Below are 27,781 nucleotides of genomic sequence, written 5' to 3'. Positions count from 1 at the left end.
TCACTTCTCACTCCTTCATCTGTTTCCTCATCTGCTAAGGAGTGTGCAGTGTTTAGGGTTGTTGTGAGGATTAAATAAGCAAATCCAGGTGATGCGCCCAGCGCATTATATCTGTCACTCACAACAAAATTCTGGTGGTTATTATTACTACTCTCCTCTGCTTCTGGCCCTCATTCCTCTCACCTTCTCTGTTTTTCCCTCTCAGGAATGCTCATTGACAAATTATAGTCCATTTATTTACTGTTCAGACACAATCCAGAAGAGGTGTCTATTCCTCTGCCAAATGTGTCTAGGGTCTTTGAGTCAGGAAAAGACAGGAAATGCAACCACATGAGGGAAACAGTGCATTAGCAATAACATACCATGCAGGGGCGACCAACCTTTTGGCATCTCTGGGCCTCACCGGAAGAAGAAAGTTTTCTTGGGCCACACGTTAAATACACAAACACTCATGACAACTGATGAGCAAAAAAAAAAAAGGTTTTAAGTAAATTTACGATTTTGTGTTGGGCCACATTCATAACCATCCTGGGCTGCATGCAGCCCGCAGGATGGACACCATGAGGGTAAGGGTAGAGCACTTTGTATAAAAGGTGGAAATGGTAGTAAGTTGAACCCCATGGTGGTTCTGACCACATTCAGAGAACAAACATGTCCTTAATATTCCTCGTGGGAAATCTACCAGTCATTCCAGGTCATAACCTGGGCCGAGAAATCAAACTGGGGTATCTGTCTCCCCATATGCCCATTGTGCTTTATTTTGAAAGTTAAGGGTAGAATTCATGAGCAGAATGTAGTTCATTTGGGACTGGAGGGGCAAGGGTCGAATTGAAGGGTGAGCACAGGCCAGACTAGGGGACTGAAGAGAGACATCAAGGCATATCCCAGGGATTCAAAACAAACAAGGCATACCCCAGGGACGAAAACAAATACTTTCCTGAAGAGTTAAACTATTCCCTCTGTTAAGAAATGGGAAATGAAACAATTAGGCATCTTAAATGTTTTTAGATTTATTTTATTACATGTGCATATTCAAACACAGAAGTCTTAATGTCTTTCATAAATATCTTTCATAAACATTTCAGTACTTATTCATATGTATTTTTTCCATGCTCTTTGGTCATCCAGTGTTCATAACAGACTTCATAGTCATCTGAGAGAAGTTGGCTATGTAATCAATCATTTGTTTTTACCTGTAAATGGCTAATAAAGGATTTTTATCCTTCGGTCACAGTGACTATTGAAAAATATTATGGAGGTACATTGATCTGTAATGCTAAATGATCCTAAAATAATATAAGTAAATTTGCCTTAAACTTTTCCAAATACATTCTACCCTTAACTTATTTTATTGTCCTGAGTGTCAAATCAAACTCTGTTTCTGAATTGCTGCAGTGAGGCCCACTAAAGTACATGAGGATGTGGGACTTTCTACTCACTGCCAAGGACAAGGCCATGGTACGGGACGTGTAAGGTCACAGGGCAATAGCATGACTTGGTGTGATAGCAGCAAATTCAAGAGATCATTAAAGTATCCTGTATAACTTGAGGAAGAGTATTTATGTTTTGGACTGTAATTCTATTTTTAACCCTTTCTTTCCTATCAGTCCTTATATGCACCCTATTCTCATCTCAGATACTGTTGGAATTGTACAGCAGAGTGGAGAATGTCCTTTATTGACTAAAGGTACAGATACTAAAAAGAAGGAAGAAGTCACCATGCCTTAGGGACTCTTGGAGGCTTGAAATAGCAAACCAGTTGCTTCCAGCCTGTTCAACAGTCTCTAACCAGACCTCCGAACACCACAGACTGTTTTCCCCAGCATTGCCATGGCCACGCCCAATTATGCCTTTGACACTGTAGTTCCCAGAGCCTTGTCCCAACGCACTCAACAATTCAGTCTCCTTTTTTATTTTGTGGAAAAAAATGTAAATAACTTATCTAATAGAATTATAAAAAGCAGCAAATACTGAAAAATGAAGTAAAATATTTTGCTATAGAAAATGCTGTATCCAGGATTTGAACTGCTTTAGTTGACTCTGCGTAGTATAAATCTACACCCACTATCATGGGTGATACGTGCTTATTCCAAGTTCTCTCAAAAGTTAGTTTCTGAAAAAGCAAACTCTTGGTTGAGTCCAATTTTTTATACATGGGAAACAGGTGCCTGTTTTAATTTTCCTCTGAACAAGATAAATATCATTAAGCATCATAGCTTAAGACATGATCTGGCATTTATCATACATAATGATTTTTTGTCATATACGCAATAATATTTTGAACATTGCAAAAAATTAATTATCTTGAGCATTTTTCTCATCTTCCACTATTTTTTTTAAATACTATTCCTTCAAACTCCAGGTAACAGTATTCCTGAGAATACACCTTGTGACAATCTTATGCACATACATATAGATACTTCATCAATTACACATAAACATTCAACACATTACATTCAACACATCTAAGGGCACCTTAAGTGGAACAGATGCGTACATCTGCAAAGTCTCAGCAGTCCCGTATGAAAACAGTCCCACTCTGTAAGGCCCTGCTTCTCAGAGTGGAGGCTTTTTTTTTTTTGCAAGATATGACAATACTGAGCTTATTGAAAAAGTTCCCAACAGACTTCCATAACACTAGAGTGAAGGAGTCAGGCTAAAAGGCAGCAGGTCAGCATAATCAAGTTCAAACCAGCCCAGTACTTTTTATATATAAAGGTATTTAGGATTCTTGTCAGATATTTAACCATCGTCTTTGACCCCTTTATTTTTAAAATATTTTATACAATTAAACATAGAGAATTTGAATCAAGAATCAACAAACTAGAACAAAACACAGACATATATAGAGACTGAGATAGCCCAGACACTTGTAATTACCAAACATAAGGCCTCTAACACTAATTGAGCAGCATAATTTTAACAGGCAAAACATATCAGCTTCAAAGAATCATAAACCCACTTACATGTATATTTCTGCATTTGAGAATTAGTTCAGCATTGTGTCAATGTTTGTAAAATACTGTAAAAGAAACCTCTACTTTCTGAACCTCTATTTTCTGATGCTATAGATTTGAAATTTTTAGTTTTGTCCATTGTCTTTAACTCACAGATATCTGTCATTCTCTTAGTAAATGGGACCAGAATCCCAAATTATACTTGAAGGTATAAATCACAATATAAACGATGCCTATTTAATAAGCAATTCTAACAGAAAAATAATTTTCCTTTGTGATTTGGATGGGTTTAGTAGGTCTCCTCAATATATACATATACTTTTCAAAGCCAACATAGTCAAAGTTTAAGCATATAGAATGTATTTTAAACTCATTGCAATGTAATCAAAATCTGTATTTAACTTCAATCGGAGGACTAGAAAACACATACACACACTTACACACTCTCTCTCTCTCACACACACACACACACAGCCACCATACCAATTTAGGAATGCATATGAGTTTTTATATGCTTGGGAGTTCTGTAACAGTTTTCTAATGTAAACTGTTAAAATTTTGAAATTCAATTTTGAACTATATTATATCAAACCCTATTATAGCATCATCAATAACACACTACATATAGCCTCACAAGCCTTTTACATTTTATACTTTTCTTGAGTAACTGAACTTCAAGTTAAAGTCAAATTCACAATCTGTGTCTCTGAAGAGATTGCTCACTGTATTTTTTTCCTCATAAACTCAAATGTCTAAAGGATCATAAGACTATTGTTAACATTGAGAAGCTATTTTAGTGAACCTATTCTAAGAACGATAACTTTAATATCTGAAAATATGCCCTCGAGGGCAGGCACTACCGCAAGGAACATATCACATTTTCCCGTATCTCCTCACCTTGGCAATGATGTGGTCAGGGCTAGAAGCAGGAGTACCATCTCTTTCTAGCTATGATATTTACATTTAGTTTTTATTACAGTATAGGCTGTCTAGGTTCTTCTTAACTCAGAACGTCTGATAATTTCTAGAATATTCTCTCTGTAATGTGATTGATTATGAATGGAATGATCTTATGGCATTAGCATTCTGATTTACAACATTCAATAAAAATGACAGTTGAAAAATAAATATCGAGAAGTCCCCAGCTCTAAAAATAGTATTTTTTCCTTCTTCTAAATGGCTGTTGATCAGAATAAAAATGACCACAGGTTTATTTATTATTTAGTTTCCCCAAACTAACATTTTCCTCATTTATTATTTTTATGTAAATTGCTACTTTTACAGCCACCTGATTTAATATTTTTGAAACTATAAAAATAAACATTTGCATGAGATGTATAATGTGAGTAACCTCAAACAATTGCATTCTCTTTTAGAACATATTACTTGTTAATATTTCTAGGTAAGCAGCTGTGTAATAATAGTATACAGTTTTCACTGCTCAAGCCTTCTTGTATCATAAACAATGTGCAAATGGCTCTTTCCCCTTATTCCTCCTGGTTTTCATGTTCTTCACACAATTAAATCATCTTATCCATTGATTTTTAAAAGATGTTTATGAAACAATATGCGCACTGGCAGCAAATTCTGCTGAGATTTGTGTCGCCCATCGAACATAAAGTGCTATGTGTTCACCTTTTCCAAGCAAAAGTATTCAACGCTCAGCCGAGTGATCCCTCCCGCATCTCGTCTACATCTGCAACTCTTACACAAGGCAGAACTAAACATGTGACTCATCCAGGTCCACACGAATCTCCCCCAGCTCCGTGGGAGTAAAAGTGTACTGGCTAGACAGCAGGGGGTTCTCCATGCCATTTTCCTCGCTGATGTGAAGGACGGTGTCTCCATGCTGTAGGAGGATGGATGTCTCAAGGCCTGTGAAGTCATCAGGGTCTGAGATTTGAGTAGAGAGAGGGCTGTGTGCTGCAGCAGCTTGTACTTCTGGGTTCTCCTTCTTCTCTCCTTCTTCAGCAGTGAGGGTCTCACTCTGTGATCAAAAGGGCCATAATGTCATGGAAAGGTAGAATGGGTGCCAGGGAATAGTATCAAAAATGTTGTCTATCTGTGCTCTGGCTGGTGTGACTCAGTAGATGCTGGCTTGCAAAACAAAAGGTCGCTGGTTCAATTCCCAGTCCGGGCACATGCCTGGGTTGCAGGCCAGGTTCCCAGCTTGGGGCATGGGAGAGGCAACCGATCGATGTATCTCTCACACATTGATGGTTCTCTCCTGCTCTTTCTCCCTCCCTTCCCCTCTCTCTAAAAATAAATAAACAAAATCTTTAAAAATATTTATAAAAAATATTGTCTATCTTTAACTGGAAAAAGAATTATGAGGTAAGTCCCAATTCTAGCCTTTGTTACATGTAAGATCTTATATAGGCCCTTCCACTTTTCTAAGCCTGTTTTCTAACCTGTTGCAAGAGCATAATATCTGCCTTGCTTATCTTGTAGACTGAGGATAAATGAGGTAATAGAGTCATGATGCTTTTTAATCATCAAAGACTACACAAATGTATATAGTAATATGCCCCTTAGCTCTCTTTAACTATGCATGAGAAGAAAGCGGGACCTGTGTGACTTCATTTATAAAGATCAAAAGAAGAAAAAAATATCAAAACCATTAAAAAAATCAAAATGATGAGGAAAAAAATCAGAACAAGAAGTTCTCATCTTACAAGAACAGAAGGCCCTATATTTAAAGGTTGCATCTAAATTGGTAACTTCTTAACAATTGAACTCTCTTTAAACTATGTATTATATATGGTTTTCAGTGGTTATTTTAGCTGTGAAATATTTTCTCTTCGGTTTTTCATAATGAAGAATTACCAAGACTTTCTTTTTGTTTCTTAAGTAAATGTACTCCTGGCCATATACTTCACAGAAACTTTCTTTTTCATCATGATAGGACCATTGTCTGTCTGGCTAGCATAACATTACAGACCTGGACTTCAATTATATGCAATAAATGTGCACATCAAAGTGGTTGCTAGACATAAGAATGCAGGGAGCAAGCCTTGCCTGTTTCTCTAGCGCCCTCCCCTGCTTGGGAGACAGGCTGTGAAGATCAGCAGCAACAATGGCCGGGGAAGATGTGAGGACCGGTTTGTCCATTCCTTCTGGTTTCCTGGACAGGGCTGGGCTGCAGCCTTGTGGCTGCACTGTGGCAGGAAGTGCATCTGTTGGGGCACCTCCTGGCTCTGGCTGAGCCTCAATGAAGGTCACAGATCGTTTCTGATCCGCTGTAGGTCAGAAGTAAAGCAGTAAGTAGAGGGGAAATAGGTAGTCAGTGCTTAATAATTAGCATTAACCCGTGTCTCCTGGCTTTTCTTAGTAAAGACACCGCTGGTTCATTAATAAATGAAAGCATACTTAACTATTATTTGGATTTCACCTTCTTATAAAAAGCAGGATTTGGGTAGAAAAAATCATTTTTACATAAATAGCCTAAAACCAAGATTTGCATAGAGCATCAGGAGGTGAACTTGGTCATCACTCATAACAACTGTCAACAGGACTTAAAAGTCCCTTTTATCCATCATTTCTTTGCCTTCGGTAAGACTTCCAATAAATCCACTTCCTGGCTTGAGTAAAGAAAATACAATCTTCTACAGTCAAGTAACATAGCATTCATAGTTTACCTTTTCTCTAGATTCATAGTCTTCCATTTCTCTAGATTCTTGGGGGTAGGGATGGGGGTTGGGAAGGTGAGAAGGAAAAAAGGCACTACAGTTTTCTGGGAAACTTTCCCCCTTTTCCTGGTGCCTTCCCAAGGTGGCGCTTATCTGAGTGAGTTTCTGCAGGCCTTCCTGGCTGAGAGGTGTGGCATCATGCCAGTGGTATAACCGGAAAGGACACAGAAGGTCTCACCAGATGGCTTCGTTTTAGGCTGAATGCTCCTCCGAGTGGTTGACAGCCGAGCCCCGTGGCGATTTTTGGGTTCAGCCTGAGTCTTCTGACGTGACAGTAGAGGACGTCTTAGCTAAAGAAAACAGGGAGAATGAAGCTGGCAAAAAGGTCTGCCTGCCTGGGAGAAGACGCTGTGCACAGAGGATTCTGACTATGGTTTATGCCTGACTTCACGGGTTTCTCATAACGTACGGCTATTTCTTACATTTGTAGCTGTTAAACTTCTTTCTGCGTGTTTAACTACAAGTATCTGATTCTGGCATCCCTTTAAACCAATTCTATGTCCTAAGAATGTTAACATAATTTAAAATAGCCCGTGTGAGAATTTTAGTGAATTTCAGGATACAGAACTAATATGTATTGCTTACAGACCACACTTTGTTCCTCCAAAAGGTGCGGTTGTACATGTGCGACGTCTTGAAGCGGAGGTTGATGAAAAAAAGCCTCAGATACTGGGAAAGTGTCTGGTATACTGGGATGCTCCCATCAAAGTAACAGTGCAAAGGCTCATTTTGATTTTTATTTAGAGAGTAAAGGAAACCCACTTAAGGAAATTCATAGAGATAATCTTTACTTTGATTTCAGTTTTCACTTGAATCATTAATCTTGAAATAAGGAAGAAAGGACAGCTATGTCTACGCCTCTACACAGAAATTGATTTCATAACAAATCTTCCGTGGCCGTTAAACTTGGCTGAGAAAGAAAGTTTCTGGATAGGGAACAAATAGAAGTATACAGGCCTACTTATGTAACTAAGTAATCAGCTTTGCTAATATGAGCTAACATAGAAGCCAAAAACTCTCAGGTTGCTCAAGCACTTACCAGGCTTTCAATTTGCTCTGTACTGCTTATTTCAGGTGGGGAGAAGGCAAAATATAATCTTAATATACATGGACACTCAAAACTGGATAGAACTTTTATTTCACAGGTCGACTCTCCTGCCCTTTCCACGCCTGCTTACCTGCCTCAGGCCCCTTTTCCTCCCCAGTGGCTGCTGAATTAGGAGGTTCTGTTGGCCAGGTTCGCTCTGCACACTCGCCACCCTGTCAAGCACCAAGAGTGTTAGGGCACCTGGAGACAGCACAGAAGACCATCCTCTGATGGGTGTCAGTCCAAATCACTTATATGAAACGGTCACTTCAAAGATACCGTTATCTTTGAAGGAAGTTTGGGAAGGAACCCCTGAGATAGGAGTTTTCAAAGGTTTGGGAGGGAGGGAGAGGCCTTGGAGCCCCAAGCTGCCAAAATTGAGATTCTGTTTTCAATCACAGATGCCGTATCTATCACTCAGCAAAACATTGGTTCGGTCACACCCCTGGTTTGGAAACCACCAAAAAGTTTAAGATGTCATATTCTAATCTCAATTTTTTTTCCAAGGGGAGGGTAAAAGGTGGTGATGAACAAACACAAACAACTCTACCACATGGATGGGAACACCTTTTTTAAAATTTCAGGTTAAATGAAAGTAAGATGGACGGATATCAAACACATCAGACACAGAATCCATTTGGGTGAAGGGGCACATTCAACACATGTTTGCAGCCTGAAGTCTCTGTGACTATAAGTAAATAGATAGTCACATGGGCAGACAAATGTTTTTGTTTAATGGTTTTAGATTTAAAAGGCTGACAAAGTAATTAATCTGTCAGTAGACCTCAGAGGAGTAATTATTAATATCAAGTAGCCGCACTCAAATATATTACACAATTTATAAGAGCAACAACCTGCTCCTCCCAAATTTGCTGTGTGTGTGTGTGTGTGTTTTCTGTGAACATGACTACTGGCCGCGGTCACTGTTTTAGTGTTGGGTGAAGCTGAAAATACTGTCATGGGCCCATGACCCTTTTCCATTCTGCATGCATGTGTGATTGGTGTTCGTCATGGGAGTGGGGGTGGAAGGAGGAAATGCATTGTGCCCCAGGGAACGTTGTAATCCTGTGGATGATGCCAATGTGATCATTTGGTTAATGAGTAATTAATTGCTGCTTTGCCTTTGCAAAAGGAGAGTCATCTACAAGTAGTTTTTAGAGTATAATATCCCACGGAGGAATCCAGAGTTACCGACTGTCCAGGAAAAAGAGAGAAAAACTATATTCATTTATTTTCATTTTTCTAAAAAAGTGAGCTATCTAAAAATCTTGCTGCAGTTGTAGGGAGAGAAATTGGTGGCAAGATGGACAATCAGATGCTCCCCCCTGATGTGTTAGCAGCTGGTTCCTCATTACATGGTCGACAAAGGCACATCTGTCGTTTTTGAAAAGTTTTATATTTCCACTAGAAGGAAACCAATGATTCCCAAATGGAGTTTACTTAAGGTTTTATGAAAGAAGGTTGTGACTATATTATAATTATACCATCTGGGATAGATAATACAAAATTCCATAATGAGCCTCCCAAACAGATGTTTTTAAAACTTTCTTATTCTCCTAAATAGCAAGTTTAAAAAGCAATGTACATTACTTTTATACATATGTGACATTTTACCATATATTACCTTTCTATGAAGACAGAAAATTACCCCAAAGGAACAATGAAATAAATTCTGATAAGCAATCCGGACTGTGTTTGAAATGACATCTCCTTATTAATTATACATTTTAACATGTATCTTAAGTTGGAAAGAGTACTCAATTACCACATACACAGAGGTAGAAACACGTTTCTCCCAAATACCAAGCAAAGCTTTCATTGGAATGGATTCTTCATTGACATCTAAATGTTACCTCAGTTCCCTTAGCCGTAAGGGGAGGTTAATACTTACCACCTACCTCCCATTAAGGTAGAGAAAAGAAGTTAGTTGATGTAAGATGGCTTGACCATGAAAAGTAATGTATATAGCATGCTTCCTTGTTTTACATTTGATATTTGTAATGAGTTTATTGCTTTTAGAGCACTAAGAGGAAGTGGGTAGTACAATGTTTTGATAATAATTGGGCAGAGAAAATGAAATTGAGGCAGTCCACTTGTCTCTATGTATTCAGGAGTCTGAGATTGTGAGAAAAAAAAATGGAGCAAGAAAAGAAATCCATGTTACTCAGAGAGTGCTAAATGTCAAAACATAATGGTAATTTCATGATGACAATTCCAAGGGAGGGTCATAATAATTAAGCATCAACATTTTCTCTGTGGATAGAGAGGCTTACTTCGAAGAAATAGACGGAGTTTATAGCTTTAGTAATTAGCTGTTCTATGTAAATGTTATAGCATTTCATCAGTGGGATGCACACATCAAAGATGAACTTACAGAACACATCTTCGGTGACATATCCCAGCTAAATTCTCCCTAAAAATGGGATGTTAACGTTGATATCTGGGACATCAAAGCCCGGCTTAACTCTGTGCAGTTAGCAACATTACTAACAGACAGCCAGAGAAGTCGATAATGGAGGTTATCTGTGCAGAGCATGTTTCTTTTTCGTGGGTCTAAGTTAAATTGGAGTGACATATAAAAAGTACTTTCAATTTAGCTTCTCTCTATATCATGTAGTATTTCAGTCATCTGCAGTGTGTGACCATAGGTGCGTAATACTAAAACTAACCAGGAAAAGACCGAGGTGTTGGCCCTAAGCTGCTCGCTACAGAAATCCGGCTTCCTGAAATTTTTAATCATGGGAATGAGAAATGACTCATTTCTACTGTTTTGCTAAATGAAAGAGCAAAACAACAAGAATAAAAGCAAATAAAATTAAGTCAAAGCTAAAATTGTCCTTTGTATTTTTGAGTCACTGCAAAACATTGCAATGGCGAACCAGAGCACGGTGTGGATTTTAGAGAAACCGGTGCACTTTGGGCTTAGCAGAACCGGTGTGACTCAATTGGCTACAAAAAGCCAGAAACACCTTCCTCAGAAGGGAAAGAAGTCATTCATAAGCTAGGGAAATTTAGATAACGTTGTGCAATTCTGGCACAAATTACCTCTTTGCCCTTGTTTCAGCGTGACGGCTGGATTGCGGTGTACAAACGTGTATGTATTCTCTAATGGTATTTCTTAAAGGGTAGGCAAACAAAGGGCCATTCAGTGATACAATAAAAATTCTTGTCACTCGTCTCAAATTACAAAAAGTGTATAGATTGAAATATATTTCGTAAATCAGAAATTTAAGTAGAAGCCCTGGGTGAGGAGACTGGCACACAGAAAATAAAGTAGTATTTTCACTGCTTTTATCTGCATTTTTAGATTTGGTTTTAATGTGGTTAGAGAAATCTAGAGGTGGAATGCAAGACACACGGCAGAGCCATTTACCCTGAATAACTGCCCTGTGAGGGGAATGAATAAAACCAGGACCAAATGAGCCATAAAGCACTTGGAGAGAACGAGGAATTTAAGAGCAGACAAAATCCTGCTTTTCCCTTTCCCAGTAAAATATTATTGCTTAAAATTTACTTTGCCTCCACAACATTCAAGAAACTGTGTTTTAAATACCACCGAATTTAGAGATGAGAGGCTAGAATCAGATTAAAAAGGTAGAATAATCTGGATTTCAGATGTCACATAAGAACTGATTTAGCAATGACAAACTGTGTAAAAGGACTGTTTTAAATTTTTTTGTACTTTGAGAGTACTTGCCAAATTTTTTTACTTTGAAAATGTGGGGGATCATGAGATAGGATCTACTAAATAAGTTATTTTTATTTTGTCTCACCCAGACTATATACCTTGTTCAATCTTGAATCACATTCTTATTTTCCACTGTGATTAAAAGTATCTTCATGGAATCAAATGGTTTGTAAACTCTTTTTAAAAAAGTAGAAGTGATTGTCAGCTTTTGCCATTCGAAATGTTCTAACATGTCCAAACAAAATCTAATTCTCAAGTGTAAACATCCAGGCTTGAGCGCTTCGCTAACCTTTTGTACGTCTGTATTTTTCTAGAGAAAAACTATGGTCTATGGTGTGTGTATTTGGGGGTGGGCAGAGGGAGGGAAGATCAACGTTCTTAACAAAGAGAATTCTTCCATAGAATATTATTTCAATGTATTAATTCCTAAAAAAGAATCTTTTCTGCCTAGGCTAGTGCTTCTAACAGGTTGATATTTCTTGTCAGGAACCTTTAAAATAAATCAGTTAGCACAGGTTTAATCTTAGCAGAACTTTTCAAAAAGTCTGCAAAATTGTTATTTTTTTCCCATCTATTCATCATCAGGTCATCTTGGTCTCTTCCTCATTTAGCCCTCAGAACCAACTTGCTTGTTTTGCCTAAAACAAGAGTTCTTTCAAAGGCAAATCCTCAGAAAAATTAACCAAAATATGAGGGCTGGAGAGAGGAGCTGGGTTTATTACTCTCCATTGGACATGCTCCCTGATATTCTTTAAGCGTTGGTGCCAGATTTTCCTTAGAACTACTTTGAGTGTACTTTAGGTCCTGAATGCCCTGGCGTGTGTTAAACATGACTCACACGGTTAATACCTTACTGCTTCTTCGGGGTTTTAGGAGTCTGCATCATAAAGAAGTTTCATGCTCAAATTAAGAAGGCCTGCAAACCAGCTATAATAAATATAGATTCTATTTTATAAACCCACCTCTTGGTAAATGCCCAAAGTTCCTCTCCTCCAAAGAGAACTTGGTGACGATGAAGTTTGAGAGATACGATTTGCAAAGGTGTGGCAAAGGTGGATGTGCTACTGGCTGGTGGAATGCCTTTGCTTTAACAGAATTAGTCAGAATCCAAAGGGCATACCTCATCTTCCAGTTTCTCAATGACCACAACTGAAGTTCAGGGTGGCTGGTGGTACCCAGAACTACCAAACAACAGTTACAGGAACAACAGATCAACAGTAGTTGATCTTAAGCAATCACCAAAGTCCTGACATGACTAATTCAATTGTAGATAATGTCTATAGCTTTGGCTCTGAACCAGTCCCACGTAGGAAGAATTTGGATTTATTCCCACTGACACTGAACCCAGGCAGACTGGATTGGGCTAGAGAACTCCAAATCAGTCATTTGAACCCTGACCCTGCAGAGAGGGCCAAATCCATTGGAGAGTTTCTAACAATCTTTTCAAACTACTATTGTTTCTCACCAACCCAGGACTCATATTTTAGTTAGCAAGAACAGAATTTGGCCTAAGTAGAAAAGTGCTCAGACAAAGTTGGCCAAGTAGAAGGCTAATTTAACACTTTCTCCTCTCAGGAGGATGCTGAAATTATCTTCTAATTAAGGTTCTCCTGTCTGGCATGTAATATTAAGTGTTTAACAAATGAATTCTTTGAAAGCAGTGGTCACGGTGCTAGACGTGGTTCTGATCACTTTAAGCGCTGTGAACAATGAAGGGATGCCATCCTGAGGACTGGTTTGTTCTTCCTCATCCTGAAGCTCTCACTTGTGGAATTAAGTCTGCACTCTGTGGCACGTCCACATTTACCACCAATAAGAGACTGATCCATCAAGTCAAGGGCTCGCAAACACAAATGAATGCCATGAAGTATGGGTCCAGGAAAAGAAAAGAGATACACCTGATGATGGATGAAATTTCCCATTTTCAATTGTAGAAGAAAATGTGAAATCTGAACAGATGCAAAGAAAACAAAGGACAACCTGTCACAGGAAAGGCCTCTCAACATTTCCTCATCTTTGTGACAAAGCAATAAACACGGGTAGATTGTACTCACTCAATAATGCAAACCTGAAAGGGAATGTTTTCTCTTGAGATGGAACCAAGGCACTCTTAGAATGAACGAGAAGCATTACCCCTAATGAGGATTAGTTGAGAGGTGTGAATCAACAGCACAAGATTAGGAATGTTTGACGTGATTTATCTGAGTGTTAAAGGTGCAGTCCCCCTTTCTGAAGGTTTAAACCAATAGCCATGACATGATGCTGTCTGCACTATAAGACTTCTCTTACTCACCAAGAAGTGTTTGTATCTGCTATTTCAAGGCAAGTTTGGGAGTCGTCTTTGTGCTGGGACAGACATTCTTTACGTAAGTGTTGTCTCAACAAGCTACTGTAATAGCATGACACGTAACATGCACCCAGGAGAAGGAATTACATAAATTGTATTTACATCGCTGCTCTTAGTATAACATCATTGTTTTCTTACCATCCATGGTATTAGCTAAAAGGCCTGTCTGGATTTAATAAAGAGGTTCCTGATGATGGGGAGTTGTATTAACTGGTTTTGAACAATATTTCTTAAGGAATATCAGTGTGGGAGGGAATGATTACATGGGATAAATTTAACATTTGGCATATGAAACATTTTAGATATTGATGGGCCAAGCCCCTAAAAGAACTGCAACGATTTTTCTTTTGTAGTAAGAGCTTTAGGCCATTTGTGACTGAGCTCTGAAGCTGAAAACGAAGGAGGCTACACCTTTGACTTCCAGGCTTGTGTGTTCATGAGCAACACAGGGCAAGAAATGGAGATAGATATCAAGACGGGGCAAGAGGAGACAGAGAGACAGAGGAGACAGGGAACAGCTAGTTTCCCAGCACAGACACCAATAGACAGGTAGCATTGACACTGTACCTAGAGAGGCTGCCCTCGGCGGCCAGGCCCTGGGAGTCATCGAGGACATTAGGTTCACTGCAGGAGGGGTAGGGAGATGAAGCATTTAGGAAAAGAAAAATGCAAACAAATAAAAGAAAAAAAGAAAAAAAGGCATGCAATTTTCTGCTTCTGAAAACCAAAAGTAAATAAATAAATTTAACGGAACAAGGAAGGAAAAGGAGACAGTCAACCATTTCACCTTGTGCTGGGTTTGTCAAGACATAGGACTCAAGGTAATGGGGGAGGAGGGACTTTGGATGAATAGGACTCTGAGAGGAGTGATCTATTTGTTGTTCAAGAGTCGGGACTTAACATGAGCTCCAAATGGAAACACGAGCTCCGAAACGCATTGCAGAACGAGTCTGTACAAGATGGAACTACCTTTCCTTTGGTGACTATTGGCGGGGTGGTTATTACTTTTAACCTGTCTTACGTACATGAGGTGTCATTGACCAGCATCCTGCTTCTTTCTTGCGTGTTGTGACTTCATATACAGAAACCACTTACCATGAACTGTCACAACCAAACTCTTGAAACTGATGCCATTCAGAAAAACAGAGAAAGAACCCAACTTTCATTGCTAATTTTGCAATGAAAATGCAAGTAAACAAATGCAAGGAAGGTAACCCTGGAAAATCCACATGGAACTCTATTTACCTCCTTACTCCATCCTCTAGTGACTGAATAGTAATTGGCAAAAGAAGGAACCTGTCAGGTTGGCGAAAGAATAATTATATCATTTATTGATTTATTGGGATGCAGTTGATTTTGGGATTTGTGAACAGAAACTGTGTCATACTTTTTCTTTCTTTCCTTCACTGCCTAGCATTGAACTTATAAGCGTCCATGAAGCTCTCAATAAATACTTGTTAAACCATTTAGAAAACTAAAAAGCTGGAGTGCCTGCCTCCAAGGAATCATTTAATTGAATACACTGTAAAAATAGCCTCTGTCCCCAGAAAGAGGACCTCTTTCCCTAATGTACATAGGTATTATTACTTTCACTAGCCTTCCAAACCATGACGGAAGCTCAAAGGGCTTAACTATATTATTTTTCCAGATTTCTAGCATATCTCTAATGGAACAAATTTTCTCCCTGGAAATGAGTTAACTCAAAATAGATATGTACAAGGGGAATTTATGGCCAGGTTACTTTAGATAAATAACAAACAACTACAACAAAAACTCTACTTTAAATTCCTATAATTCCCTAATTTACATAAAACTTAAATAAATTGCTAGATAGTTTTATTTTATTGTTGATGGAAACTTAAAAAGATATTGATAGTTACAAACATTAACTGCTTATATTACTTTATATATATATTTTTAGGACATTTTATAGTTTGGCTCTGATTTTATACAAATATTTTATTATAAGACTTCTTTTTCAAAGGGAAATTCCCAAACATAGGTAAAACAATCTCTTACAAAGATAGTAACCCTTATATATTATCAATTTTGGTAATAATTAAATAGTACATAAAAGACTGCTTTCTTTACAAGTATACAAATTACTTATTAATCATCTTTTATCATTTTCCCTTATGTTTTTGAGATTATTCAAAGTTAGAGTTTGTTTTACAAATTTTATTTCATCTGTCTAGCTTATGAACTATTTATATTTGGTAAAGAATTTGGGTACAGGAAAATTATTTCTGCATATAAACTGATTTTATCTGAATATTGTAGTGTGCCCTGAGTTTTATTATTTTTCATGTATAAATTATACCATAAAGAATCTATGGGTATTAAGAATAAGCAACAAACCAGAAAAAAATCCACAAATAAGGCCAATTCTTTGAAAGAATTCAGTTCCTCAAGTAAAAATATAATTGGCTCTGAAAGAGATAATGTTTTGACTCATGTCAGATTATTTTATAAAGTTTTTACTGTATATTCTTAGGAAGCAGAGAACACCAAGGAAAATGTTTTAAAGGGTTTAGTCATAGAATTATAGAACTATAGATAGAGAATTTACTTAATGATCATTTTAGCCAGCCTCCTCATTTCACAGCGGGGAAAACTGTGGGCTCTAATTAAATGACCAAGGTCACACATGGTAGCATAATTCCTTTTCTGTTTGATTGAGTCTCACTAGCTCCAACCAAATACTGATGACATACCAGAAGTCTAAACTTTACCAGATATATCAGGCTAGTCTTGCCAGGCACTCATTATTAGCTTAGCTAATTATATATCTGAAATATGAGAATGTCATGTGAAAGAAGACCCTGCATCTATTTATGGATATCTTTAAGGAGAAACAAATACTTGGATCAGAAATTTAGAACCCTACCACTGCCCTGGCTTAGAAAACTCCCTGCTAATTGTTGCCTGTACCATCCCTGGTCAAAAAGTCCTTTGTTGAATGGTCTACTTAAGAATGTCGAGTGTTTGCTTCTCTTTCAGCCTTTTCAGAATAACAGGAGTGACTACTCCTTTCCCCCAAAGTCAGAGTATAAGATACCCATGGCTCTTTACCTTTGGCTAGGTAACATGCCCACCTCAGCCTGAGGTGCAGATGTGCTAGAGACGTGGCTGGAGAACCTCCTCCTTCCAACGGCACTCAGGAGGTAAGCTTCTTGTTCACTTACCACACTGGGCATGCTTACAGAGTCATCTGAAAGGGGCAGAAGAAGGGAGTGTTATAAAGCTATGGCATTGATCAGAAAACTGGAACCTCATTTGTATGTGGGTTCCCTCCTTGGCTCGGATAGAATTGTAGGGCAATCTCTACAGCTAAACTATCATTTGTTCCTTTGCACAGATTCGAAACTAAGACCTGGGGTGTCTCAAGAAACATTTTCCCTATTTGCATAAAAAACTGAGACCTTCACAGCTGAGCCTCTAGAGTTACTGAACATTGTTGCTCGGGAATGAATGTAAACAGAACTGCAAGTAAAGCGACTGCTTATTTCATTGGGTGCTGGCAACAGTGGCTTTGGCAATAAAGCTTCGTGAAAGCATCTCCTTCTTGAAAGAAAGACCTTTAGGTTCTTAGTTTTTAATCTGTACAAAGGGACAAATGATAATTCTTCACATCCACACATCTCCCACTTTTGAACAGCCGTCATGAAATAAATATGAGCTTCTTGTCCATTTTCACAAGATTATTTGTGAAAGGGACATCTGTGACTTCATGATTTCAGAAAAGCTGGACTAATATTGTAAACATTCCACGAGTAGTTCAATAAGGCGCTTGTTATTGAAAAAGTCAAGCACTTTTCTTTAATATTCAAACACTACATTCAGTACATTAAATGATTCTTAGACCGCTGCAGATATTTTTGGGAAAACATTTTTGAAAACCTAAAACTTCATAAATAAGTGTTTATTTTAACCTAAATTTTAATCATGTAGTCTTGCTTTCTCCATAAAAGCAGAAATTAATATATTTAAATCCGTATGAAATTTAACTTTAGCACAGTATTTGTGACAAAGTGACCTTGTTCTAAGTGAGCTGATGTTGTTTGCCACTGACTGGTGAACATGTTTTGTTCAACATGGGGTTTTGGTGAACGTTTGCTACAATCTAAGCTCATCTGCCATCACTTCTTTAAAATACTCCAGGTGGTCATATTTCTAATGAAACTTATTTCAAAACAAGACGATGAATATGAAAAGTGCTAGAAATTTTAATTCTCCATATAATGACTGGCTCGGAGTTGCTTTCTGTTTTTAGGTGAATGTACAGAGAAGTAAACAAGTAGATGTGCCTCAAAAGTCGTGAGAAATGTGGTAGGGCAGAGGAGGCTATTCAAAGGCCTTTCCAGATCTCATGGACTCCCGCCCTCCCCCCACTCTTTTCCACACTCCTGGATCACTGAACACTTACTCCCTCAATATGCGTCTGGCGAGGAATCATGTGCTGCCTTCCATTCACTCTGCTGTTAAATGTTCTTTGTAGAAAACGTCTGTCATCTCCTCTACAAGACCTCTAAAATCTTTAAGGGCACAGTACGTATCTTTTTCATACTTTATTGTTCCTTATCTTGATTCTACTGTGTCTTAATATGAGTTTGATAATTAAATGGGAAAACAGTTTAATTCAAAGCAGTCAACTATCTAGCTTTCATACCCCACCTCCTATAAATTAATACACACCCACATCACAATCACGTTACAACATTTGTTAGCAACCCTGTTTTCATTGGCATGGTGGTGATGTCTGAGAGCAGAATTATTAGCAAAAAATTGCATGCTCATCAGTGTTTGAGTGTTGGCGTTCGGTCAATACTGTCTCTGTTTATGGGTTCTCTACTTTCTCCCCAGCTCCTTCCCAGTGCCTAGGTCGTCTATTTGTTCATACATTTACCTGAAAATATATTTAGCTCTGCTAAAGATAACTTGTATCATTTTCCATCATTTAAAAAACTGCAGTGAGACTACTTCAAGCATTAAAGAAAAACAGATATTACTTTAAGTTCTTAACTATTACTAGGACTTAACAGATATTCAGACTGCTGATTCTTATCTCTCTCACTTTGTTTTCTTGCTTTTTTTCAAAATTTCCCTAGTTATAATTTTAGGGGTACTTCCATGAGCAGTGACCTGGGTGATGTAGAAACAAGTATGTCTGCAGGTTGGGTGCAGAACAACATCATTATCACTTTGTTGGGTGGCTAACCCTGAAACTAAGTCTGCTAACATTATTGATATGTGTTTTGAAAAAGCATTTATTTCTTTCCCTCTCCTACACATCCAACTGCAGTAGGGTATGAAAATACTTTCATTCATCTCAGTTAATTAAAATTCTAACCTCAACTCCCTTTTCCTCTATTTAATTTAGTTCATAGTGGGCCTTTTTGTTTTGTATGAAGGGGTTCTGAATGAAGATTTAGATGAAGATTTAGATGTTGCTTTCATTGTGTGTGTGTGTGAACACCACCCCAAGCCAAGTCTCCTTCTATCATCATTTATGTTCCCTCTTCCACCTCCCCACACCCCCCTTTACCTCTGGTAATCACCATGCTGTTGTCTATGTCAAGCTGTTTATTTTATTATTTTATTTTATTTGAATGTTTTTGCATAATCCCTTCACCTTGTTTTGATTCCTAAGGCATTGGCAGCACACTTTGCTATAAATATTACATCAGAGTGCATTTAAAACACACTTGGAAGATAATGAAATATTTTCAAAACATTAAATAACAGTGGTATTTAAAGGCACTGTTCACCTTTCACCTTTTACTTTTTAAAACCTGCTTCTACTCACTTTGTACATCTGAAACTAACACAGAATAATATTGAATGTAAAAAAAAATGAAAAAAAATCTATTCCTATTAAGCTCCCTCATTTCATAACACCAAGCCTTAAGCACATTCATTCGAAGCTCCCCTCCTGCTCCAGTCACTGGGGCACACTTAATGCAAACCTGGGTTATATTCCTTCGTGACAGCCCGCTGGTTCATGCTCTAGACAGTATAGCCAACTGGTCTCTTCTGAGTCCTCATTTTTGTCCCACGGGACATGTAAAGGGATCAACCCTCTACGCATGATGGCCAGGAGAAAGGGGAAACTATTTCCCTTCATTATTTAAGCACAATTTAAATGAGAGTGGAAAAGGTTGAATATGTAAGCTCAAAGCAAAGGTTTACTTTTGGCCTGTATTCTTCCCAAAAGACAAAGGATTTCAAGAAATTTGGAGAACAGGCTTTGGGAATCATGGAATCGGCCACAATTCCATTTGAAATCCTTTTTGTAAAAATAACCAGGGGATCAGAACTGGAAAGGTTTGGAAAGGCAGAAGCCCTTCCCAATCCCTCATTCACATGGCCAAGCTGTGTCACTCCACCCGCCCCCCACCTGCTGGATTCTGTGGGGTGACCTACTTTCCTCATCCTCCTCATCAGTCCGACTCAGGGTGTCCTGGGAAGCCTGCTGGGAGGGCTCACTGTCCTGCTCCCAGACGGTGCCGGTGCCTGTGTTGGAGCGGGACATGGTGGCCAGGCTCAGGCGGTAAGCCGAGGTGGAAGTGCCCACAGTACTGATGGATGTCTTCCCTTGGTAGGCTACGGGGATGAGAGATCAAAGGAAATCCACAGTGAGGATTTTGAAAACAAGTGTTTGCTTCAAACTCCTCCCTGACCACTTGCATTTTTAAAGAAAGGTCAGTTAAATGATGTCCCCAATAAATAATCTTTAGGACAAAGTAGGGAATGGAAGTGAGAACTTCTTTTTTTTAAAGAAAAAATAAAAATTGGTCAGTGATATATTTGTTAACCAAATGGTTTCCTTATGGGACCATGACATTTCTAATAATGTAAAATGCTTTGACATTGTTTCCTCTCTCATTGCTTTTCAATTGCATTTTCTGAGGCTGGTAGAATGCAAATTCATTTTGACATGAATCGTAGCTCCCAACTTGCCAGATTTTACTAGAAATATGGCTCACCCGACACAAGCATATAGAAGTAATAAATGCATTGTCTGATAGAAACCTCACCATCAAAATCAGAATACATAATCCAAACTGTTCTCTCATGCTTTTCTAAGGAAATTACAATGTACAAAATATCCCTTAGGTTCTATGTCAGATTATTTTATTATAAAGCAGAATATTTGAACGGCTCTGTGGATGTTTCACCAAGATTGTATTTGTCAAAATTTTTGTCTTTAAAACGTTGCAAGCAAGGAGAAAAGGGAAAAAGCTGTGCGTGTAATATTCCTCTACTCATGGGTGACGACTGCCCTCTAATGGCAGATGACTTGTTTTCCTTCCTTGGCAATATGCTCTTAATCACTATTGTAAAAAGTAAACAATGAATTCCCAAGAAAAGCTTTTGAATAATGTAAAGAAAGTATCTCTCAGTCTCCCAGTCCTCATTCAACCCTCTCTCCCTCCAATTTGTGAAGAGTTAAAGGCTTTGTAATCAACCATATAGACGTTTTAAGTCCCCTCGTTTTCACTGTCATATAAATTACTTAGCCTCTGTTGAGTCTGTTTGCTCATGCTCAAAGTGGACTGAGTTAAGGTATTTATGTGGATTGAAGGAATAACACCTATGAAAGAATCTACCATATAATAGATGCTCAATGAATGCAAGTCCCCCTTCTCCTTTGCAAAAAGGAAATGAAGACAAGATTTTCAAATACTTTTTTTCCACAGTTAAATATTCAAGAAAGAGCATAAGTACTGAGATGAAGATAGCAAAAATGTTTTACAGGGAGTTAAATTAAACTCCCATAATCCCCCCTGGAGGTTTTTTTTCGTTGTTGACAATGATCACATGGTCAAATCCACCGGGGGACTGAAATGGCTAACCCGTACATGGTTCCAAAAAGAGCCGCGACCAGAACAGTGGCATTCTCTGTAAACTGTGACAGCCATTAGTCAAACACCGCACACACTCACCTGACCCACTGTGAACCGCCTCTTTCAGAATTTTCAGTTCGTTGTTGAACTCGGCGATGAGGGAGCTCTTACACAGAGGGCGGGGAATGAAGCGCCGCTCCAGCTGGTCAGCAATGTGCTGCCGGGCAGAGAGCTCTTCGTGATTCTCTGCTGGTTGGGCCAGAAACTGAAAGGAAGACAGAGGTTCTCAGGTCCTCAGTCTCCCCACCTGTAAAGTGGACTGATTATTGTATCTATTTTATAGTTTGTTGTGAGGATTTAATAGGGTAATCCATACGAAGCTTTTAGAATGGTGCTTTATATAGGAAGTAATTAATACATTGCTTTGAGTCACTGCCACAGGAAATCGGGGCAGGAAGAGTAAAAGGAAAAAAAAAAACAGAATAAAATGAAATAGAACACTGCATGTCTCAGAAGAAAAACATGAGATGCATTAACTACTCCATCTTTCTTATGTTTATTTTAAATCAGATCTCAGTCAAGCCACTAAAAGAACATTCTCCAGATCACTCTGCTGGGTCGGTCCTTTTGGGGGCGGGGGGTGATGAGTAGGGGGAAGGCAAAGTTCTATAGACTGTGAAGCTACTTCTAGCATGAAATTTTATCCCGTGGGATACATTTTTGAGCTGTGTCCTCATCAAGCATGATATTAACAGGTCCTACTCAGCAGCTATAGCACGCCCATGAACACTGCCGCTATGATCCTGCCTTGACCTGGACAGCAGCACAGGCGTGGGGCTTCTCGAAGGAGAACACGCAGCGCACCTTGCACTGGATGAACGGTCGCAAGAGCACGAAGATGGGGATTCGGGTCCGCACGATGAAGTCGAGGAAGTCCCACAGGGCCAGGCCTCCCACCTTTCGCAGGGCCATCTCCTTCACCTGGAGGCTCAGCCAGTACCACTGGCTTCCCAGCTGCCTCTCAAAGCAGACGAGAATCACCTTCAGAGCTTCACAGCAGGAAGAGAGGACAATGAGCCCAGTCTTGTGTTTTGAGGACCCCTGCCCACACCCAGCAGCCCACACGCACAGCCCTTGGTGCATCAGGACATTTCTAAACGTCTAAACTCTCTCCATTTTCCCCAAAACTTACACATCCTCCTGAGTGAGCGGGTTCTGGCAGGAAGACAAAAATTTGTACGGTAGACATGTTTTGATTCTGAATCGGGGGGCACAGGTATCTTTCTTAGGTGCATTTAACTGTTTTTGAAAATAAATTGCAAAGCAGTTCATAGAATTGAAAGGAAAATGTCTTATAAACATGATGCGTGGCTAATATTTTGCTTTCCAAACATTTTATCATAGTGGCTTTATGGTAATACCAGCATATCAGTCACAACCTAAACCAAAACATGGGTGTTTTAAAATATTTCCTTTTAAGCATAGAAATAATATATTCTTATTACTTAAAAGTAAAATTAAATGATGTAGAAATGCACCAAGTTAATAAAAAAAGTCCTTTCCCATCTCAGATCTCTTCCGGACCCCACACTAAACTGCTCCCCAGAGGTAACCCACAGGTGTGTTTGAGTATATCCTTCCAGGTTGCACTTCGTGCCTACTATTACTAAGCCCTGTTGGATTGCTTTCACGGTACCTCTTTCCTCCCAGCCCTGGCAGCCCTGTTACGATCTATAATTTTTTTTTTTTTTTTCAGAAAGCAGAATTCCCAAACAGTGTGCCAGGATCAACAGAAAGTTGTAAAGATGTCAGATTGGTGGGAGCTTGGTCTGCCAACAGCTCCCCACCCAGAGTCAGCCACGGGCTGACAAGGGCACCCGGACCTTCTTGATCGTGTCTGGAAGCCCATCTCAGCAACTAAAGAACACTCAGAAATCCAACTCCCTAAAGCCCTCAAGAGTCACACACACTCTCACCATCTATTTAGGGCCTTTTCAGGAGAAAACCATGCTGTGTAACACAGAGAGAGATGTTGCAAGATTCTTCTTTATCCATCTCACTCCTGAAAATCTCACTGTTCACAGCAGCCACTCATCTCCAATTTCTCTCCCTCAACTAAACAAACGAATGAACAAAAAGCACACTCCTCTTTCCCTACACTGATCCTGGTGATTTTTCTACTGCTCTGTGCCGGCCAGCCTTCTCTGGGTTCCTGCCACTCTATCTCCACCCTCACCTCCATCAGCCCAGCACACAAACAGAACAGCAAAGGGCTCAGAGCAGGAACTCTGTGGCTAGATGGCTTGGGTTGGAAATTTTGGTATGCCAGTTACTCAACCTTTCTGGGCCTTAGCCTCTTCACTCCTAATATGACATATTTATTTCTCAGAATCATTATGAGGGTGCAATGTGATGGTATAATGTAAAGAATAGAAAATACTGCTGAGTGCACAGGAATACTCAAAATAAATGTAAAAATAAATTTAAAATAGAGATCCAGTAGCTTGGCTGAGTGACCAAAGGAATTGCTTTTATTAAAATGGCAGAAAATGGAGAGAACTAAAAATAGTCACTTAAGTGTTTTCTCCTATCCCTGTCTTATATGTGAAGCCCTCTTTCCCAATCACCCTCTGTACAATCCCAACCCTCACACAGGGCTTTGTCCCCTAGTCTAGATTTTATTTGAACCCTATATTCCCACGCCTCTGGCAACCAAACCCCACATTGGTCTTGTGCACACACATCTGTTTCTTTTTTCTCCCTTTGTCATTCTCATTGTCAATCACATAATTTTCCAATGCATCCCTTTCCAGTGCAGCCCAAACACCTCACACACTCTAAACACAAAGGACCCATTTTCACAGGTGCATAGCTTAGGTATTTATCTTCTACTCCCCACCAAGATCTGCTTTGATGAACTGGAAAATGTCAGGCAAGACCTTCTCAACTTCCTCCGTCTGAGATGTCCTGTTAGCATGTTCCTTATTATCAGTGCTGTGGCTTAGTTTATTCAGGGCCAAGCAGTGGCCTTCCAGTGTTGCGTGGGTCAGGAGCAAGTTAAAGGCAGGTTCAGGGTAACTGGGAAGTAGGAGCGGAGGGAAAGGGAACTGGCAAGCTTATGGGAGAAGAAGTTGACTGGCCTCACCAGAGTGAAGATCAAGATGGAGATTTAAGATGATATTGTAAGGAAAGAGAAATAGCTAGTAGGGGGTATAATATACTTTAAGACCATGTCTTTTTTTTTTTTTGGTTGTTTGTTTATCCTCACTTGAGGATGCTTATTGATTTGAGAGAGAGAGGAAGGGAGGAAGAAAGAGGGAGAGAAACAATGATCAGTTGCTTCTCATGTACACCCTGACCGGGGGGATCAAACCTGCAACCTTTAGGTTTACAAGATGATGCTCCAACCAACTGAGCCACACTGGCCAGGGCAAGGCCACAGGTCCTGCTGCACAGGATGTGAACTGCCCAGCCCCAGGGCTCCATTCGCATAGATGACAGTCGGTACACCCCAGAGCTGTGCCATGCAGTGCCCTTGTACGCTAGCCTGGCCGAGATCTGATAACAGCCACCGGTGATACCCTCACTAGTGATCTCATACTTAGTCAGCAAGGAGGAATGCTTGCTGCAGATGCCTCCCTGACAGGTCCAGACACTGTCAGCAAAATGACCAAGTAATCTAGGCAGCACAGATATGAACATACTTTATTCTTTGGCAAAGGTTTATTGAAGGAAACCAGGCTCTTTTGCAAGGGCAATGCTTCTTACTTGTTCAAGTGGACTTTTTAAATACTTTCTTGATTGAGGTCTTTTAAAATATGTTTGAGTCAAAGTGAAACATAACTAAATAAACATGTATGTGTATTTATATCCACACACATGCATGCATACATATACATACACGTATGCATTTGTGTCTAGAGAGAGAGAGAGAAGGGGAGAGGGAGAAAGCACCCACCCAAGTATGCTGCTTGGCTGGTGGACTCTGCCAACCCTTCCCTGCGCAAATCTTTCCCGGCATCCCCCGGGGTGGAGCAGTGGGCGGGGGAGCTCTCCAACATGAAGTTCTTGCTCCGGGATGTGCTGATGATGCGCGGAGGCAGGAGCACGTTAATGACCGTCTGCAGTAACAGCTGCACCTCGGGCTGCTCCAGCCACGGGCTATCTGAGGGACAGAGTTCAGAAAAGGGAGGCGGATAGAAGAGCAAGTCACGAGGTAGACTTTCCACATCCGACACAGAAAAATCCAGCTCTCTTTCCAGTTCCAAACTAGAAATTCGGGTGCTTCCCCACAAAGTACAGCTTCTCCTATGGACAGTGACAGTGCTCCTGGTTCTGTTTCCTCCACAGTCAGCACCCGAGGACTTGTGTTTCTTAGCCAAATATCCTCCTTACCATTCCAACCTCCTTCTTTTTCTGCTCAAACACTCATAATGTACACTTTTTACATTTGATATAAATTTGCCTAAAAGAAAAATCCCCCAAGAAAGAAGAGTAGTGAAAATATATTGGAATTTAATGGCAGTGGCAAGATGATGCTGAACCCAATGGCCGTAGGTTATAAAGCCCATGCTCCTGTCCATTCACATTAAACTGTACTTCAGTTAATACCACTTTCTTAATTGGAACAATGGTCTCCCGACTTTTGCTGTACTGAAATGACTTTAAATACAATGTATCTTCAAAGAAGTTGAGCAGAGAAACTCTTGACCCAGGGTAGCTAAAGTGAAAAAAAAAAGAAAAAAAATCTATTTGCTAAGGTAACCCTGTTTAAATCATTCAGATGGACTTCAGTGATGGCCTTTGTGGGAAAAAGAAAGAGAAATAAAAAACCTGGCACTTAAGAAAACAAAACAATAATGATAAATTTCCTTTAGTTAAATTAATCAGACCTTTGCTTCCAGATCCTACTGTGAGCACAAATGGGATGAGTAGATTTAAAAGCATCCCCTCCCTTCGCTCTTGATTGGTGAATGGGGAGATCACATGGCTTAAAGGGAAATCTTCTTTTAAAGCCTGTGCAGCAATAACAGAAAAAGAGATTAATTGACCCCGCACCCTCTCAGCACATTTGTTTTAACACAGCATGACGGAGACGGTGGCTCCCTGCCGGGTGCGCCTGTAAACTATGAGTTCAATTGTCTTCTGTGCAGCACACGGGACTCACTCAGAACTGATACTTTACCATTATTTGCTTGACATGACTGAGAGCTATATACCTAAAAACCAGTAACATCTTAAATATTAAGTGAAAAATTATGGTCTGGTACAAAACAACCACATGTCCCCATTCATTTTCTCCATGGGACCACCAATAAATATTTTAGAGACAAAAGGAAAGGAAGAAAATGAGAACTTGCCACCTGTTCCAACTGGAAGTTATTGAAAAGTCCTCTGACCCCTGCATAAGGCCTTCTCCAAGCCAGAAAGCAATAAGCAATACAGAAAGAAAGAAATGGTCTCTGTACCCAAGTTATTAAAGGGTATTGCTTTAGGGACATCATTGTTTCCCTTCTGCATGGCAGCCACAGTCCTTGCTTAAGTTCTTTTCTATCATCTTCCCATTCTCTGGATGATGGACCACCAAGCATGGCTGTGAGAAAATGGATGGGTCAGTTATCCATTTACATCAGTTGTATACTTTCCATTGGTTACAGAGTTTTCTGATGATTTATCACTCACTAAAACTAGGTAACACACAGAAATAGGCAGGGGGATTTGCATTCTGCACATTTTGCCTCGGGAATGATTATTTTAATTTTCAGAAATAACATAAGTGGGAGAATTAAACAAAGCCCTCACAATATTCAATCCACAATCATTAAAGAAAAATAAAATATTCAAAGTCTAGTAATAACATCTGAAAGAATTTTATATTGCAATTCTTTCTACAAGTAATTTAAAACCAGACTTTGAATATTACTGTCTCTTTTAATTAATAATTGTGTGCTGATTATCTGTGAGCCATTATTTTCCTAAGGCATCTGCAACATTTCAAATGACTGACATGCTGCCCGAGGTTGTGGCAGGATTAAATGACTCTGCTATTTTTGAGATCTCAAGAAGAATTACAGAAGCACAACTTAGGGCCAAGCTCAGGGCTGAAGCTCCAAACCCATATAAGTTTGGAGATGCTCACACTTCTGTTTCACAGGTTTTGCCCAGC

At 39.4% G+C, this 27,781-nt stretch overlaps 1 protein-coding gene across 2 annotated transcripts in view; it reads right to left on the bottom strand.

Annotated features, from left to right (window-relative positions):
* Positions 1-1,033: 1,033 nt before the first annotated feature.
* The window catches only part of UNC80 (unc-80 homolog, NALCN channel complex subunit), a 179,774-nt gene continuing 153,026 nt past the window's right edge, over positions 1,034-27,781 (bottom strand). The window contains exons 55-65 of one of the 2 annotated variants that reach the window (XM_045198387.3): positions 26,508-26,631; positions 25,574-25,780; positions 22,480-22,664; positions 21,715-21,880; positions 20,192-20,371; positions 16,841-16,979; positions 14,336-14,392; positions 7,825-7,906; positions 6,825-6,936; positions 5,976-6,196; positions 1,034-4,944 (exon numbers count right to left, since the gene is read on the bottom strand). In XM_045198387.3, coding sequence (XP_045054322.2) covers positions 4,678-4,944; positions 5,976-6,196; positions 6,825-6,936; positions 7,825-7,906; positions 14,336-14,392; positions 16,841-16,979; positions 20,192-20,371; positions 21,715-21,880; positions 22,480-22,664; positions 25,574-25,780; positions 26,508-26,631 — 1,740 coding nt within the window. In that variant the 3' untranslated portion in view covers positions 1,034-4,677. The remainder of the gene's footprint in view (positions 4,945-5,975; positions 6,197-6,824; positions 6,937-7,824; positions 7,907-14,335; positions 14,393-16,840; positions 16,980-20,191; positions 20,372-21,714; positions 21,881-22,479; positions 22,665-25,573; positions 25,781-26,507; positions 26,632-27,781) is intronic. The other variant, XM_053919029.2, reaches the window with a different exon arrangement.

The sequence above is a fragment of the Desmodus rotundus genome, chromosome 2, assembly GCF_022682495.2.
Source record: "Desmodus rotundus isolate HL8 chromosome 2, HLdesRot8A.1, whole genome shotgun sequence".
Taxonomy (NCBI): domain Eukaryota; kingdom Metazoa; phylum Chordata; class Mammalia; order Chiroptera; family Phyllostomidae; genus Desmodus; species Desmodus rotundus.
The sequence above is the reverse complement of the archived record's forward strand: the minus strand, read 5'-3'. Positions and strand labels throughout refer to the sequence as shown.